Here is an 18737-nt window from a genome sequence, read left to right as displayed (position 1 = left end):
GGTCTGTTTCTACCCCAGGCAAACCCCTTCTCCCCTGTGGGGCCACATAAACTCCATTTTCCAGGAGTTTGGGATGTATATGGGATGCGAAGGTGTGTAGGACATATCCCAGTTTTACAAAGAAAATGCTTTGGGGAAATAGGTTTGAGTTCTTTCATTAAGTGTGTATTGAGTGATTTTAAAGTAGTTTCATAAGGGAAAACTCATTATTTTGTTCACAGGAACTTAATATACGAAGTCTGATGGGAAATCATCAATTCTAGATAAGCAATGATGGTCTACTAACTCTGAAAAATTGTATGAAATATCTAAAATGAAATAGGTTACTGTCATTGTTATTTGTCCAGTAATCACGCAAGCAAATAGAAGCAGAACGTGACCAGGTAAAGTTCTGTGACAGAGAGGTCCATGGTGCTTTGAGAAGATGTAAGAGGGAAATATAACATCTGAGAGGGCAGGGAAGGAGCCTCTGAGGAAACAACACAGGAGGTTAACCAAGTAAAGGGGGGAAAAAGCCTTTCATTCCAAGAGGAGAGCAGATATAAAGGCCCTGTGTTGGGCGATCTGTTGCAACTATGGGATGCTCAAAGATGGCCAGTGTGGCTGGAGCAGAGAGAGCAAAGTCTGAATTCAAAGTGCGGCTGGGAGGTGGTGGGGGTCAGAGTAGTGCTGGCTTTGGCAAGGGTTTGGGCATTTATTCCAAGAACTATCTTAGAGTCCCCTCAGCTAGATAGAAATAGTACTTGGATCCTGACCCTTGTCTTGAGCCTGCACCCTCCGTAAAACCTGGTGATGGTTCTGACCCAGTGGGACTTCCCATCGTGGAAGCAAGTGGAGTAAACATGTTGGCCGTGGGCTCATCAGTCATTCTCCAGGGAACTCGATCACAGGTTCATCCTCACAGGGCCACTCAAGCCCAAATGAGTGGATGAAAGTTAAGAACTGGACACTGGGAACTTCCCCGCTGGTCCAGTGGTTAAGAATGCGCCTGCCAATCCAGGGGACACGGATTTGATCCCTGGTCTGACAAGATCCCACGTGCTGCGGGGCAGCTAAGCCTGGACACCACAACCACGGAGTCCGGGTGCTGAAAATACTGAAGCCTGAGCCCCTAGAGCCTGTGCTCCGCAGCAAGAGAAGCCTCTGCAACGAGAAGTCCGAGGACTGCAGCCAAAGAGTAGCCGCTGCTCGCTGCAACTAAAGAAAAGCCCGTGTGCAGCAGCGAAGACTCAGCATAGCCAAAAATAAATAAATAAATAAAAAAGAACTGGACACTGATTTTTTTTTTTTTTTTAAAAAGGTAGGGCTGGAGGGCAGGCCTTCCACAGAGCTCTTTCCAGTTCCTTCCCTCAACTTTCTGATGGAGTGGTGTCCGTTTGCTGCGGAGTTAAAAATGTCCTCTTGTGGATGAAAAAAAGAAAATAAGACCAGTGTTTTCTTATATAAAATGAAGTCTCAGTTTTGCAAAATAATTTCTTCTGTCTTAGGGCAGCTGGGGTGACATTTCAGAACACCCAGGAAAACATTTCTTACATGAACAGAGCATTTGTCTGGGCCAGTTACTGGCTTGAAGGAAAGGACTGTTTTATCTGCGTGCAACAAAACGTGTCCCTTTATTTCCCGAAAGAGCCTGCAAACGCTTGTTTATGCCTGAGTGGTAATCGCTCCACACCATAGTTTGTTGATTAAAAAAATGTTTCCAAGAGACCGAAAATTGTTCCCAGACACATAGAGGAATTTCAGTTGACCTTGAACGTGAGAAATGTAATCCCTGTGCAATAACCAATTAGCACCCAGAATGACTCAGAAATTACTTTCAAGCCTCTTATCTGGAGAAATTCTGAGTGACGGTAAAATCGAGCTGCAGAAATTGGCATAATAGAATTTCATGGTAGGGTGAGCTTGGTGAAGTTACTGCTCGTGGTCTGTTTCAGGACGTCGGAGGAGGCTGTTTGGGGACTTCTGTCCGGCCATGGTCTTGCTGATAGGCTGGGGAAAGCTCCACCATTTTGCTTGGTTCCAAATGGGTCTTCTGAGAGTTGTAGACATTTTTTTTGGGTGGTTGATTTTTAAATTTTTTATTAATAGTTATTTTTAATTAATTGATTATTGGTTTACAATAATGGTTTGGTTTCTGTCACACATCATGATGAATTAACCACAGGTGTACATATATCCTTTGCCTCTCTAATATCCCCCCCATTCCCTCCCACCTCCCGCTCATTCCCACCCTTCTAGATTATTCCAGAGTCCCAGTTTGAGTTCCTGAGTCATACAGAAAATTCCCATTGGCTATCTATTTACAGAGAAATTTTTGATTTAATAAAATGCTCACTGCTGCTGCTGCTGCTGCTGCTGCTAAGTCGCTTCAGTCTATGTGCCTTTTATTAAGTGTTTTAGAAGTATTAACTCATATAATTCAATCCTTACAGCCACCTTGACTGGTTGGTACTCCTATCATCCCCCTTTATCTTTTACAGATGAGGAAACTGAGACCCAGAGAGGTTAAGCAACTTTCTAACATCCCTCAGCTGGTCGCTGTCTCACTTTGAGTTTCCCCAGAAACAGACTCTCAGGATTCAAGTCCACATGGTTTCTTTAGGGGCTTCTCAGGTGGCGCTAGTGGTAAAGAACCTACCTGCCACGCTGGAGACATAAGAGACTCAGGTTCACTCCCTGGGTTGAGAAGATCCCCTGGAGGAGGGAGTGGCAACCCACTCCAGTATCCTTGCCTGGAGAATTCCATGGACAGAGGAGCTTGGCAGTGACGCCGAGAAGCATCTAGCGTAGTGAGGACGTGAGGCAGGGAGAGGAAGCGAGTTGGGAAAGGATGTACTATCAGCAAGATACCACTGTGGGCAACTGGAGTTTAATCCTGCTTTAGCTGGGGTTTAGCGTGGGTCACAGGGTTTCCAGTCAAGGAGCAAGCAGCTGAATTATTATCCACCAGTCCCGCTTCCATCACTGGCTGCTTCTGGGGAATTAGCTTGTCAGCGGTTTCAACTTGGCCTGCCAGTGGACTATACTTGCTCCTGCAGTCAGGAAATGAGCCTGTAGACAGAGTCACAGGTGTCAGCGGCCAGCAGCCCAGGTGTAGAGGGGCGGGGGTTGGGGGGCGCCAAAGGGTCTTGGCTGGATGACTGGGGCTACAGCTGTGCAGCGTAGCCTGTGCTGTTCAGGTGGTTCGAGAGCCAGCTTGCCTGCATTTGAGTCCCAGCTCTTCCCTTCCTTGCTGGGTGCTGAAGGCAAGTTACTTTATCTCTGAGCTTTTGGTTCCCCATCTGCAAAGTGGGGGTATCATGATACTTCTGCTCTCTGGAGGGTCTGTGGCAGTGAATGAAACAATGCACTTTAAACAGTCTGGGGACTTCCTGGTGCTCCAGTGACTAAGACTCTGTGCTCCCAGGGCAGGGGTTGGGGTTCCAACCCCTGGTCAGGGAACTAGATCCCGCATGTTGCAACTAAGACCTGGTGCAGCCAAATAAAAAAATTGAATAAATAAATCAGCCTGGCATGTGATATTATTTAGATGTCAGCCCATCATTATCATCCTCCCAGAATACATACAGAATAAATAATGCTCCAGACCTGCCCCTCCTGGTCTTTGGAAGGGCTGCTTGGGGGTTCAGAGCATCAGCGTGGACTTGTAGTCTACTGGGGTCTCTGCCACCACTGTTGGGTGTGAAAGTGCCCTAGGAGCTCCTTGCAGAGGGTAGGGGTGGTAGAGGAGTTTAGTTTAAGCCAATACAGGCATTCTTCATCTGAAACGGAGCCCTGAAGCCTGGCAGCCCAGGTGCCTTCACCCTCCCCTGGCGCAGCCTGGCAAGAGGCAGGGCTCTTTCTCAGAAGCACCTCTGTCTGCTCTCTCTTTGAGCGCTGAGTCCTGGGGCTCTAAATTGCAGACATGAAAAGGCGACCATTAGTGTATCCTGTTTCTGAAGGCATATTCAGCCCAGCAAGACAGAAGATCATTTAAATTTGGGCCTCAGTTTTAAAATGTGTTTGCTCTTCGATGGAGGACCTTGCTAGGCACAAGGTGGCTGGGAGTTCAGAGGGACACAGGACAGGATTCTTGTTCTCCAAAGATCACAAGCCCAAAAGTGTCTAGGATCTGGGCATTTAACAAGGAGTGGGGAGAGCTTGGTGTGAGACAGCAGGGCTGGTGGTGAGAGCGGTAAATGAGATAAACTGGAGCCCGAATGTCCCGTCTACAGGCACGGTGGCTTATGGATGGGCCCAGTGTTGCCAGATCTACTTCTTTAGAAGAAGCAAGGATTTGGGTTTTTAATATGGTATCTTCACCCCACTCCAGTACTCCTGCCTGGAAAATCCCATGGATGGAGGAGCCTGGTGGGCTGCAGACCATGGGGTCGCTAAGAGTTGGACACGACTGAGTGACTTCACTTTCACTTTTCACTTTCGTGCATTGGAGAAGGAAATGGCAACCCACTCAAGTGTTCTTGCCTGGAGAATCCCAGGGATGGGGCAGTCTGGTGGGCTGCCGTATATGGGGTTGCACAGAGTCAGACATGACTGAAGTGACTTAGCAGCAGCAGCAGCAGCTCCTAATTTTTAACAGATGTCAAGCAATGTAAATATTAGTGCAGACCAGGCCAACAGGCTATTAGACTTCTGATCTAGCATGTAGAGGCTAAGATAACATGCTTAGTTCAGGCTCTGATCACAAAAAGCCATAGCCTGACATTTATTTCTCATAGTTCTGGAGGCTGGAGAGTCTAGGGTCAAGGTGCTGGCAGAATTGTCTGGTGAGAGTCTGCTTCCTGGTCCATAGTCATCTTATCACTGTGTCCTCACATGTGAAAGGGGCAAAGGAACTCTCTAGGGTCTCTTTAATTGGGGCACTAATCCCATCCGTGAGGGCTCCACCCTCATGACCTAATCCCCTCCTGCAGGCCCCACCTCCTAACACCATCACCTTTGAGGGTTAGGATGTCAGCATGTGTCAGCTTTGGGGAGGACACAGACATCCGTCTACAGCATAAGCCCACTTTACCTAAGAGGAAAGTCACACAAGCAAATTGAGATGGAGTGTGGAATTCAGAAGAGAGAAGGTTTCTTGCAGGACTGAGGAATGAAGCTGTTTCCCACTTGCTGCTCCTTGAAGAACAGGAAAAAATTTTTCCTCTAAGCAATCAAAGGGAGAAATGGGAGAGTGAGCATGCCTCACTCCTTCCCCTTCAGGGGGTGTGCTGGGCCCTGCAGGTGGAGGGAAGCAGATCTCAGGGCTGGAACAGGGACTGGGAACCAGGCACGGTCAGGACACGGATCTTCACGGGCTGGAGATTGGAGTGTGTGAATCAGGTGGGCCCCGAGTCAGGGTTCAGAGACATCATAATAAAGCAAGGGGATGGTGGCAGCGGGGAGGGAGATAGTGGGGCAGGAGGGAGGGAGGGGACGTGTTTGGATCAGGACAGCCAGGGAAAATCTCTGGGAGCTGGAGGGTGAGGATTTGGGATGATAGGAAGACATGGCCTCCAAAAGCAATGTGGCTTCTGTTCTAGACTCTTTTCTTTCTTTCTTAAATGCTTTTAAAAAATATGAACCATTTTTAAAGTCTTTATTGAATTTGTTACAAATTGTTTCTGTTTTATGTTTTGGTTTTTTGACCCCAAGGCATGTGGGATCTTAACTCCAGGACCAGGGATCAAACCCACACTCCCTGCGTTGAAAGGTGAAATCTTAACCACTGGACCACCAGGGAGGTCCCTAAGCTCTTTTCTTGTTTACAGTTTCCCTGGCTATCTGCTTTTAACTACCCCTTAACCCATGCCTTAACCCTCAAATCCACCTCCAGTTCTTATGTCATTTCTTAACCCGAAACCCACATGATACAACTGCTCACTGGGTATTTATTTATACTGGGTTGTCCCAGAGACACTTAAATCTCGACAAATCTTTATTAAAAAATAACTGGACCAAGAATCCTCTCGAATACCTTGCTAGTAGCCAAAATGCGGAGACAACACAAATGCCTGTAAACAAGAGAATGAACTTAAACAGTGAATGCTACTCAGCAGTACAAAAGCAAACCACTGATTTGTGCATGCAGCAAACGACGTGAGTGAATTTCAAGACCATTATGATGAGTGAGAGAAGCCAGGCGCGAAAAACGACATACCCCATGGAGGAAAACTTAACACTCTCATAGTACGTCTGATGCCAAGCGTATGGGTTTTCCATCCCAAGAAATTCTCCAGTTCTCTGTGGACACCAACTAGGTGTTCTCCAGTTTAATTCAGTTTGGACACTAGCTGCTCAGAGTCAGCACAAACCTCATAGGTTAAGGGCTCATTCCTACAGGACATCCCCCCTGCAACTTTCTTTTTTTTTTTTTTATTTTATTTTATTTTTAAACTTTACAGTATTGTATTAGTTTTGCCAAATATCGAAATGAATCTGCCACAGGTATACATGTGTTCCCCATCCTGAACCCTCCTCCCTTCTCCCTCCCCATACCATCCCTCTGGGTCGTCCCAGTGCACAAGCCCCAAGCATCCAGTTTCGTGCATTGAACCTGGACTGGCAACTCGTTTCATACATGATATTATACATGTTTCATTGCCATTCTCCCAAATCTTCCCACCCTCTCCCTGTCCAACAGAGTCCATAAGACTGATCTATACATCAGTGTCTCTTTTGCTGTCTCATACACAGGGTTATTGTTACCATCTTTCTAAATTCCGTATATATGCGTTAGTATACTGTATTGGTGTTTTTCTTTCTGGCTTACTTCACTCTGTATAATAGCTCCAGTTTCATCCACCTCATTAGAACTGATTCAAATGTATTCTTTTTAATGGCTGAGTAATACTCCATTGTGTATATGTACCACAGCTTTCTTATCCATTCATCTGCTGATGGACATCTAGGTTGCTTCCATGTCCTGGCTATTATAAACAGCGCTGCGATGAACATTGGGGTACACGCGTCTCTTTCCCTTCTGGTTTCCTCAGTGTGTATGCCCAGCAGTGGGATTGCTGGGTCATAAGGCAGTTCTATTTCCAGTTTTTTAAGGAATCTCCACACTGTTCTCCATAGTGGCTGTACTAGTTTGCATTCCCACCAACAGTGTAAGAGGGTTCCCTTTTCTCCACACCCTCTCCAGCATTTATTGCTTGTAGATTTTTGGATCGCAGCCATTCTGACTGGCGTGAAATGGTACCTCATAGTGGTTTTGATTTGCATTTCTCTGATAATGAGTGATGTTGAGCATCTTTTCATGTGTTTGTTAGCCATCTGTATGTCTTCTTTGGAGAAATGTCTGTTTAGTTCTTTGGCCCATTTTTTGATTGGGTCATTTATTTTTCTGGAGTTGAACTGTAGGAGTTGCTTGTATATTTTTGAGATTAGTTGTTTGTCAGTTGCTTCATTTGCTCCCCCTGCAACTTTAGACTCCAATTATAAATATGCTGGTCTCCTATTCTCCCCTGATTTCACGGAATTTGTTGCCATTCGGAGGCATCATTTTGCTATTCACAACAGCAAGCCTCTCCCCGATTGCATTGAGGACCAACGTGGGCCTCATCCATCCATTATCCTACAAAATATGTAGCTGGAAACTTTGCTGGTTGTCTGGGATATTGTGGAATATAAGACATACTCCCTGCCCTGGAAGGTTTCCAGTCTGTTGGGAAAACAAGCGAACAGACAGTTAACCTGCAGCATAAATGGAGAGTGAGGTGGATGAAGGGAGCAGATAGGGACGTCTTACCCAGACAGAGAATCCAGGAAGACTTCCCCGAGAAAGTGAGAATGTGGAGCAGAGAATGTGGGTAACTAGGTTGGTGAAGGGGAGAGAATAATCATCCATACGGGAGCAATAGTAAGTGTAAAGGCTCTGAGGTAGGAGGGCCCTGGGACTCTAGGATGTGAAAGGACAATGAAGCTGGGTTTGTAGGGAAGAAGGACCCAAGAAGTGAAGAGATTGGAAAAGTGGGGAGAGCCTGATCAGACTGGGTCATCTGGGCCCATGAAAGCACCCAAGGATCTTAAAAATGCTGGGTCACTACTGAAGCATTTTAAGCTTGGTTGACTTGGTTGAGTGTGAAGGAGCAGAAGTCCCAGTGTGTGTGTTAGCCACTCTTGTCCAACTCCTTGTGACCCCACGGACTGTAGCCCGCCAGGCTCCTCTGTCTTTGGAATTCTCCAGGCCAGAATACTGAGGTGGGTTGCCATTCCCTTCTCCAGGGGATCTTCCCAATCCAGGAATCAAACCCGAGTGTCCTCCATTGCAGGAAGATTCTTTACCATCTGAGCCAGGGAAGCCATGAAAGTCACAGTTGCTGCATGTAAAGCCCAGTGTGGAGGGAGCCAGGGTGGGTTGTCCAGGTGAGAGATGATGACAGGTGGAGATGGAAGGAGGAAGGAATTCTCAAGACAGCTGGGAGGAAGCAATGACAGTTTCTGGTGGTGGACGAGACACGAGGGATAAAAGAAACATGGAGGTGCCAAGTCTGGCCTTCACGTTTTGAGTTTGCACCGTGGATACTGGGCTGTGCTTTTCACCGAGTCAGGGGCATAAGTTGCAGGATCCACAGCTTGCCACCGCGCTTGAGTTTGAACACTTAACGCAGGCATCCTCCAACTCTGACGATGTTTTCTATGTGCTTCTCCCTCCAGAGAGCCAAGATCGGTCCTGGGCCCAAGACTCCTGAAGAAAAGACGACCAACACCATCTCCAAATTTGACAACAACGGCAACAGGGACCGGATGAAACTGACCGATTTTAACTTCCTGATGGTGCTGGGAAAAGGCAGCTTTGGCAAGGTACAGTGTGGCTGGGTGGAGGCACCTGCTGCAGAAGGAACCAGCTAACAAGGCAGGCACATTTGCTGTTCATATGGGGCTTATGTTCCAGGGAGGGAGAGAGTGAAAAGTAAATAGAGCTACACTCCAGTTGGTAACCAGTACTGTGAAGGAAATAAATGGAGTGCTGTGTCACAGGCAGATAAAGAAGGGACCCACTCATGGGACGAATTGAGAGAGTATCTTTGACATAAATACACGACCATGTATAAAGTAGATAGCTAGTGGTTCCCTCTGCTCTACGGCACAGGGAGCTCATCTCTGTGCTCTGTGATAACCTAGAGGGGTGGGATGGGGGGCTGCTGGGAGGGAAGCTCAAGAGGGAGGGGTTTTACATATACTTACAACTGATTCACATGGTTGTACAGCAGAAACTAGCACACCACTGTAAAGCAATTATACTCTGATTAAAAGGTAAGTTTTTAAAAAAGAAAGGACCTACTCAGACTGAGAAAGTGATGTAGAAACTGAGACCTGAAGGTTGAGAATTAACCAGCCATACATTCAGAGACCTAGGAAAGATTGTTTGTGGCAGAGAGAACGGCAAGCGCAAAAGCCCTGAGGTAGGGAAGGGCTGGGCACATTCTAGGCACTGTCAGAGGTGCTGGGCCAAAATGCCATGAGGTGAGGGAGGTTGTGGGATGTGAGGTTGCAAAGGTGGGAGGGGCCTGATCTTGCAGAGCCTTAAGAGCAGTAACGAGGAGTTTGGATTTGACTCACAATGCAGTGGGGAGCCACTGAGAATCTTAAGCAGAGAAGTGACATGATCAGATTCAGTTTTGGAAAAGATCACTCTTGCAGCTGAGAATGGAAGTGGCTCTTTTCAAACAGCCGCATGGTTGAAGGATGTCTCTGGGACTTGTAGAGCGATTCTGGATGCTTTTATAGATACCAGGAGATGCTGTTTTACTGAAGTTGAGATTGCGTTATAAGTATTCCTGTCTTGTTTAGTGTTGTTTTGAGTCCTTTAATCCCTGTGTGTGCCACCAACACGTCTCACATCAATCTCATTCCATGAACTCAGGTGTGCAAAAAGTATCAAATTTCTTTCCCATCTCTATAGCATAAGTCAAAACTCTGGGAATTATCCTCTACTCCTCCTTGGCCCCCCTCTTACCCCAGGTCCGCATAATAGTGAGTCTAGATAGGTCCTCCTACAAAACATATCATGAATTTACTGAGTTCTCTCCATCTTCACTAATTCAGTCCTAATCTATACCATACATTACCACCTGGACCACTGCAGACGTTCCCAACTGGTTACCCTGCTTCCACTCTGGTGACCTGTAATTAATACACTTCCATGCAGCGGCCATAGTTATTTTTAAAAGCTTTACATTAGGTCAAATCACTCCCCTGCTTGAAATCCTCCAGTGGCTTCATAAACAGAATACATTCTGTCCTGTGTCCTGGGCTTACATCGCTCTTTAAAATCTGGTCCTTGTTCTCTGTTTGATGCCTTCTTTTTCTTTCCTTCTCCCCATCACCCACTGTGCTTGGGCCGCATGGAGGTTCTTTGAAACGTACAAAGCTCCTTCTTCTCTTAGCGCTTCTGTGATGCTGTTCCCTTCCTTTATTATTTGCAGAACTGGCTCTTTCTTGTCATTTCCCTCTCTACTTAGATGTCACCTCTTCTGAGAAGCCTTCCCTGACCACCGCTCAGAAGAGCCATGCATTCGTTCTCCATTATATTTAACTTTCCCAGCACCCACCACCAGCGGATACTTCTCTTGCTTGTCTATTCATTTGTCTCCTCATTCTAAGATCTGAGTTCCACAAGAGCCAGGAGCTGTGTCGTGTTCACCGCCCTACTTCCAGTGCTTGTGGGTTGAATTCATGCAGGACCTAGACTGAATGCATGAATTTTCTCGAAGGGCCACAAGGTCCGTCCTGCTACTGCAGTGAAATAAGAAATCTGAGATGGTGGCACAAGGGTGGAAGGGCCTTGGCAGGGAGTGGGACTAGAGAGAAGGAGCACAGAGTAAGGTTGCTGAGCCGCCTGGAGGTCGGGAGGCTAAGGAATCGGCAGTGGTGATAGCGGAGGTCCATGCCATTGTGTGCTTTTTGCCAGCAGTTCTGAGCGGCCTGAGGGTGGAGACGGAGTAGCGTCAATAGATGGTGGATTTGAGCTAAGTATGGGGATTAGCCCTAGAAGATCACGGTAATAAGGGAGTCAGGGTTTCAGGGCAGAGGGATATCCACTGCAGATCCAACAGAGGCTGTTCTAATAGGTACTCAGGAAAACTGTACTGAATAAATGTGTAACAGGGGCATCTAGACCGGAGGAAGTCGTAGCAGGAAGAGGTTTATCACCTTGGTGTGGGAAAGAAGTCTAGAGGCCTAGGGATGAGAAACAAGTGGATGAGGCCACGAGATTTTTTTTTTAAGGAGGAAGGGGTTAGATTCTAAAACCCTGGCTCTTGCTCTTTTGTGGATGTTCTGCTCTTTCTTTCTGGAAGCTTTTTAGTTTTTAAGATTTATTTACTCGACGGCACTGAGCCTTAGTTGTAGCTTGTGCTGTGCGTAGTCTCTCAGTCGTGTCCGACTCTGCGACCCTGTGGACTATAGCCTGCCAGGCTCCTCTGTCCATGGGGATTCCCCCAGCAGGAATACTGGAGTGGGTTGCCATGCCCTTCTCCAGGGGCATAAAAGGGTCCTTATTGTGGCATTCGAACATTTAGTTGCCATGTGCAGGATCTATGTCCCTGACCAGGGATTGAACCTGAGTCCCCTGCATTGGGAGCACGGAGTCTTAGCCACTGGACCACCAGGGAAGTCCCAAGGCCAAGAGATTTAAAATGCTAGCTCCTGGGGCATGTGGATTTCAAGGATGGTGTGGTTTCCATGATGACAAGGAGGAAGGTGGCCTACATGAAGAAGAGGTTCTAATAAGCTGAGGCTGTCAGGCAGTTTTAAAAATTAAATTACATTTTTAATAAGCAGTATATTCCCATGGTTCATAATGAAAAGGATATTAGAAGGATAAACACTGAGAAGTCTTGCTCCCACCCAAGTTCACATCCTTCTGTGCCCCCTCCCTGCTACTGCCCCTCCATATATAAGCTGTTTCGTTGATTTAATTTGCATCTTTCCAGTTTTCTCCCTGCTAATTTAACAAATATAAATATGCATGTTTATTCTTGTCCTTGTTGTCTCAAAAGTTAGCAGACTGCACACACAATTCTTCACCTTTTGGATCACTCAACAAATGGGAAAGGTTTTTCTTTGGCCGTGCTGCATCTTCATTGCTGTGTGGGCTTTTCTCTAGGTGCGGCAAGGAGGGGCTACTCTCTGGGTGCGGTGGGCAGGCTTCTCATTGGGGTGGCTTCTCTTGTGGTGGAGCACTGGGCTCTGGGGCGCTTGGGCTTCAGTCATTGCTGCTCCCGGGCTCTAGAACCCAGGCTCAGTAGTTGTGGTGCTCGGGCTTGGTTGCTTCTCAGCATGTAGGATCTTCCCAGACCAGGGATCCAACCTGTGCCCAATTAGCAGGTGGATTCTTTACCGCTGAGCCACCAGGGAAACCCTGATTGGAAAGTTTTTGAGGAGTGGAAGTTCCAGAGGGTGTTGCAAAAAGGACTAGGTTTGGGGGGTGGGGGCTGTAGAGGAATTGGAGAGCAGGTCCTTGGGGAATAGTGAGGGAATTAGAATAAATCATGCGTTTCCATGGAAACGGTTATAATAATTGAGAGTTCTGTTCCAGTCTGGGATGTGGCATCAAATGAATCACAGAGGAAAACAACAGTAAGTCATGAAAGCAACTAGAATAACAAAAACCTCTGCCATCCTTTAAAGCGTAGAGCAATCCTGGGCAACTCACGTTTTGCCAACCACGGTTTTAGACAAATGTGGTTTTATATTTGAATGTCTACTTTTTACCGTTTTGTTATCTTGTAGGCTATATACATTAAATCCCGTACATGGAAGAGCAAGGCGGCAGCAGTAGTGCTCCCCCTTCCAAAGATGAAAGACGTGGACCTTCGGGTAATCTGTTCACACGTCCCCTCCCGCAGGCCCACAGTGTCAGATGTGGCTCAGAAAAGCCTGCTGCTCAGCACGGCACTAATTTGTGGAGTGACTAGAGAGTGACACACGCGTTTTGCTAAGACCTGTGAAAATGAAGCAAGGGACAAAGCAAGTGTGAAGGCCGTTGAGTTCCAAATGAGTAAACTCTGTTGCAAAAACTTGAACAGGAGGCACAGTTTGGAGAGTTCGTTTGCTTTCCTGGCCATGAGAGAGTGTTTCCCAGGAGGGTCATCATACGAGGGCAGGGCATCTCAGCATCTCTGGCTTTCTTGGAGACGGATGCCCTCTAGGACTCTTGTTACAGAGCATTTGCATGTATTATTTTGTTATTTAATGTTTATTTTTATAGTTTGATCCTTCGCTCTATTTATTACGATTTCTTTTTTTATATATTTGTGTATCTGTTGGGCTGTGTCGAGTCTCAGCTGTGGCATGTAGCATCTTCATTGCGGCGCGCAGACTCTGTAGTTGAGGCACGTGGGCTCTGGAGCGCGAGGGCTCAGTGGTTGCGATGCATGGGCTTTGTTGCTTCTCAGCACGTGGGATCTTAGTTCCCCGACCAGGGATCGAACCCTTGTCCCCTGCATTGCAAGATGTATTCTTAACTACTGGACCACCAGGAAAGTCCCTTTTATGATTTCTTGAACCTTCGATTTCTGCTTTGCCAACCTTTACACTTTTCAAGAATTTAACCTCTGTGGTTGTCGAGTGATTTCTGTGGTTAAAATTGTGCAGCAGATATGTAAATTGGACAGATGGGCACTGTCCAGACCAATTATACAAGGGAAGTTTATGAAGTAAGCAGAGAAAGTCCCTGATCAGGTATATATGTGTGTGTGGTCTTTGTGTGCTCAGTCCAACTCTTTGTGACCCCATGGACTGTAGCCCGCCAGGCTCCTCTGTCCATGGGAGTCTCCAGGCAAAAATACTGGAGTGGCATGCCATTTCCTCCTCCCAGGAATCTTCCCAACCCAGAATCAAACCTGCGTCTCCTGCAGTTCCTGCATTGCAGGCAGATTCTTTACCACTGAGCCACTTGGAAAGACCTGATAAGGTATATACACAGCGCAAATGCAACTATTTACATTGTAAACTTGATTCCCCTAATTCTGAAGTACTAGAAGATAAACGGGTTTCCCAGGTGGTGCTAGTGGTAAAGAACCCACCTGCCAGTGCTGGAGACATAAGAGACACAGGTTCAATCCCTGGGTCAGGAAGATCCCCTGGAGGAAGGCATGGCAACCCCCTCCAGTATTCTTATCTGGAGAATCCTATGGACAGAGGAGCCTGGAGGGCTACAGTCCAGAGGATCATGCAGAGTTGGACAAGATTGAAGCAGCTTAGCATGCACGCATGCACGCCTGCACCGTGATGAATATCCATTGAATATTTAATTAATGCTAATATCACTTGCCTTCTGACACTTCAGAGGTGCTTGTGGTAATGATTTGTCTGATCCAGATCTTTTTAGAAAATTATGCGGGGAAGTTTGAGTGAGGGTTTTCTTATTATTTCCTTATACTTGTGGACTCTTGCTCATGGAGGGTACTGGCCAACTGGGGGACTTCGGGGTGTAGGGAGGGCAGGTACATGTCATGGTGGACATATAGGTAACATAAAAAAGCTCAAATCCAGCAGCACAAAAGATCTATCACAGGAAATGATCAGAAGTAGAAAAAATGAAAATAGCCCAAATGTTCATCAGTAGTATGAAAGTTAAACATATAATGGTGTATCCATGATACTTTCAAAAGAATATGGTCTTTCTATCTTTCATATCTCTGTTTGTCATTGTGGACAGACATCCGTGACACAGTATCAAGTAAAAATAGAAGCAAACCACAGAACGCTATGATTAGTGGTGTAACATAAACTGTACACAGAATCATTTTATTTAGGTAATATACTCAGAGACCCTACTCTCACTGGACTTCCCCCCAACATTTTATCAGGAAAAAATGTTAAAAATATAGAAAAGTTGAAAGAATTATACAGTAAGCATCCGTAATACCCAGTACATAGATTCTACATTTAGCATTTGACTATATATGCTTTTTTGCTTTTTAAATATTTATTTGTTTGGCTGCATCGGGTCTTAAGTTGCGTCTTGCAAGATCTTTCATTGCAGCTCTTGGGCTTGCTAGTTATGGCTCGGGGGCCTGGTTGCTCTGCTGCATGTGGGATCTTAGTTTCCTGACCAGGGATTGAACCTGCATCCCTTGCTTTGGAAGGCAAAGCACTTAACCACTGGACCACCAGGGAAGTCCCTGACTGTATATATGCTCGATCACATGTCCATCCTTCTTTTTGTCTCTACATTAACCTATCTTTAATGCATTTCAAACCAAAATGCAGACATCAGTACACTTGACCCTGAATTCTTCAGCACGCACCTCATTTCACCAGAATTTAATATTTGTTTTTGATCATTTTAAGGTAAAATTTGCACACAACAAAATGCATGAAGTAGCATGTCATTCTGTGAATTTTGAAAAATGCATGCTTAAAAACCTAATGGGAATATAAACATTAATCAAAAAACTTCACACTAAACAGATGTAAAGTACAACTGTGATGTTTGCTGTATGCTGGGAGAGCCTGAGGGAGTGGGCTTGGCTCTGGCTGCAGTCAGGAAAGGCTTCTTGGAGAAAGAGGCTCTTGAGTTTTACCTAAAGGATGAGCTAAGTTAACTGTGCCAAGAGGGGAGGGAGTAAATGGAAAATCTCAGAATGTCTCTTCTGGGACTCTCCTGGTGGTTGAGTGGTTAAGACTCCATACTTCCAGTGCAGGGTCCGTGGTTTCAATCCCTGGTTGGGGAACTAAGATCTCATATGTGGCATGGCCAAAAATGAAAAAAAAAAAAAAGTCTCTTCTTCCTGACCCCACAGCAAGCCGGGCCTGGTTGATCTGTGTGGCAGCCAAACACATAAGCTAGGTAGGGTAGATTCAGTTGTCATAGCAAACAGACCCCCTAAATCTGTACTGATTCAGACACAATAGAAGTTCAGTGTTCATTCATGCAAAGTCCAAGATGGGTGTTTCTGGCCTTGCCCACGCTCTCCATCTGGTGATTAAGTGACCCAGGTTCCTTCCATCCTACATGGCTCCATCAGTCCCTACAGCCTTGTTTTTGTCTGTACTCAGAGAGCAGAGGGGGAAAGAGTACAGAGGAGGCACAAGCTGCTTTTTAAAAGCCCTGATGTGGATGTGGTACCCGTCACTTCTGCCTACACGCTGTTGCAGAGAATTCAGTCACGTGCCTCAGAGCAAGGGATGCTGGGAGAGCAGTTTTGGTGGGAGGATAGTGACCTCAGCCATAATCCCTACTTTTCAGCTCTGGTTGGAATTTTTCTCGGTGACAAGAAAGACCTTCTGACTTTAACCTTTAGAACTCCTCATTTTTCATGCCCCACAAACAAAAACCATTAAGCCTCTCTTGATGACATTTCCTTGTGTTCAAATCATGGAACATGCCAGGTGTGAGTGCTGCTTTTCCTGAAGCATAGCATAAGCCAGGAATAAATCAAGTAGGAAGAAGTCAGCAGCTTATGAAATTAAAAGGAAAAGTGGAAAGTCTTTGGAAAAGCAGGTATTACTTTTATCTCTTCAAAAAGCTCCATTCAAGTCTTTTGCTTTAAATGCATCGAAGATGATCAAAAATAAAAAGCCAAGAGGTAAGAGACAAAACCATTCAGCTTCTTCTGGTGTTTGACTTTCCTCGAGTAATGACCAAGAGGCTGATGATACTAAGTGTCTGAATGTCACTGAGGCAGCTGTTGGGGGTTAACCCAGTGGCCCCCGGAGACTCAGTATTTGTGTACCACTCTCCAGGGTGCTGACGCCATCTCCCATAGCTCAAGATTCAGACTGTATAACAGGGTTGAGTATAGCCTTGACCAAGTTTCCCAGCTATTAGCTATTCATGCACCTGTAATTTTTTGAAACATGTATGTACTTCCTTTATATTATCTTAAATATTTTTTCTTTAAATGATTTAGTTGACTTCCTTCTCTTCTTCTTAGCATTGCCCTAAGTGATAATGTGTCTGAAATCACAGGCTTGATCTAGCAGTTACATATTTGTTTTAATATATCTCAGGAGAACGTATTAAAAGAAAAGTAATTTTGTCCTTGTATTGCTGATGGTACAAATACCACATTTTACAAAAAGAAAACTGTCTTAAAGGTCTTTCACTCACATGACAATTTGGTACTTCAACTACCATTGTATTCCTAAGAACATGAAGACTTCTGTTGCATTTTTGTTTATCTCCAGAAGGTACAGAAAGTCTCTGATCTTTCCTCCCCTGTATCCTCTCCTTTAGATAAGGAGCATGCTCACCGTTTCCTGAGTCCTTCAAGATGTTTTCTGTGATCTTGACTTTCTCTTTCTTGTCCTTTACTCACTGACTATATCGGAGAATCAAACTGCTCTTTTGAGATTTGCTGCCTCCACTTCCTTCCCACTCACCTCTGCCTTGTCCTTTTGCCCTGTGACATCTACCCTCAGCAACCTCTGTTTCACCCATTATCAGTGATCTCATAGCTCCTAACTCTCCAGATCTGAGCATGAAGCATGGTGGCTGCTTATGAAAGCAGCAGGCGGACATGAGGGAAAGGAACTGGGGCTAAGGTTGGAACCAATACCTGGAAGAAGTCATCATTTTTATAATAACTGCCTGCTGATGGCATAATTAAGGATTTATTCATTCAACAAGTATTAATTGATCATTCACTATGTGTCAGGCAGCCTTATAGGTGATGCTGAAAGCTCAGTTTCTCCATACATCAGTGCCGAATCAAATCTTGGAGACAGAGTTTTGGGTGGAGAAGGCAATGGCACCCAACTCAAGTACTCTTGCCTGGAAAATCCCATGGATGGAGGAGCCTGGTGGGCTGCAGTCCATGGGGTCGCTAAGAGTCAGACACACTGAGCGACTTCACTTTCACTTTTCACTTTCACGCATTGGAGAAGGAAATGGCAACCCACTCCAGTGTTCTTGCCTGGAGAATCCCAGGGATGGGGGAGCCTGGTGGGCTGCCATCTATGGGGTCGCACAGAGTTGGACAAGACTGAAGCGACTTAGCAGAAAAGAATAGGTTTATTGCTTTTCCAGGCAAAGGGGGACACAGCAGGCTAATGCCGTCTGAACCACATGCCCCACTTGGGGAAGATAGTGACAAGTTTTACAGTAATTGTTCACAGAGGCCGTGATCAAGCTTGTGGATATTCTTCTAATGGGTTGGTGGTGAGATAAGTAGGAGTCAACATCACCGACCTTCAGTCCAGCTGGTCTGGGGTCTGCATGCTTGTGGGCAGCATACCATCATTAATTATTAACTTCTCCCACCTGGACGGGGTTTCAGTATCTGCAAAATAGCTCAAAGATATTGTTGTGTGTATCCCTTGATGCGGAAACAGGACCTTGCCCCAAGGCTGCTCTCCACTGTTTCTCCCTGGTCTCGCATCCCCTCCCCTCCCTAATTAACAACTGCTTGAGTCTGCCCATTGGAACTCAGGGAAGGTCATGTAGGTCAAATGAAGGTTGTTTCCTATAATCAAAGAAGTGGGGGACACAGAAAGACCTTGTGCCCACAAGCCCCACAGGGCCCTGCACGGTACCATAAGTGCAGAGAAAATGACTGTGAACAAAACAGGCAAAATTATCTGCCCTTGTGGAACATATATTCTCGTGGTGGTGGTAGTGAAGAGGCTGATGCTATCGCCTAACATTCTGAGTCCTCACTCAATGCCAGGCTTGTTGTAAGGGCTTTGTATGTATTGGTTTATGCTTCTGCTTTAATATAGTTGCTAATATCCCCATTTTACAGTTGAGGAAATGAGATGCAGGCAGTTGAAATAAATGTCAGAGAGCTAGTCAGTGGCAT

At 45.9% G+C, this 18737-nt stretch overlaps 1 protein-coding gene across 2 annotated transcripts in view; it reads left to right on the top strand.

The window, feature by feature from the left end:
• PRKCB (protein kinase C beta) overlaps positions 1-18737 on the top strand; it is a 374767-nt gene that overhangs the window by 271674 nt on the left and 84356 nt on the right. For both annotated transcript variants that reach the window (XM_070362076.1, XM_070362075.1), the window contains exon 9: positions 8641-8787. In XM_070362076.1, the coding sequence (XP_070218177.1) occupies positions 8641-8787 (147 nt within the window). The remainder of the gene's footprint in view (positions 1-8640; positions 8788-18737) is intronic.

Source organism: Bos mutus, chromosome 25 (genome assembly GCF_027580195.1).
Source record: "Bos mutus isolate GX-2022 chromosome 25, NWIPB_WYAK_1.1, whole genome shotgun sequence".
Classification (NCBI taxonomy): Eukaryota; Metazoa; Chordata; class Mammalia; order Artiodactyla; family Bovidae; genus Bos; species Bos mutus.
The sequence above is the reverse complement of the archived record's forward strand: the minus strand, read 5'-3'. Positions and strand labels throughout refer to the sequence as shown.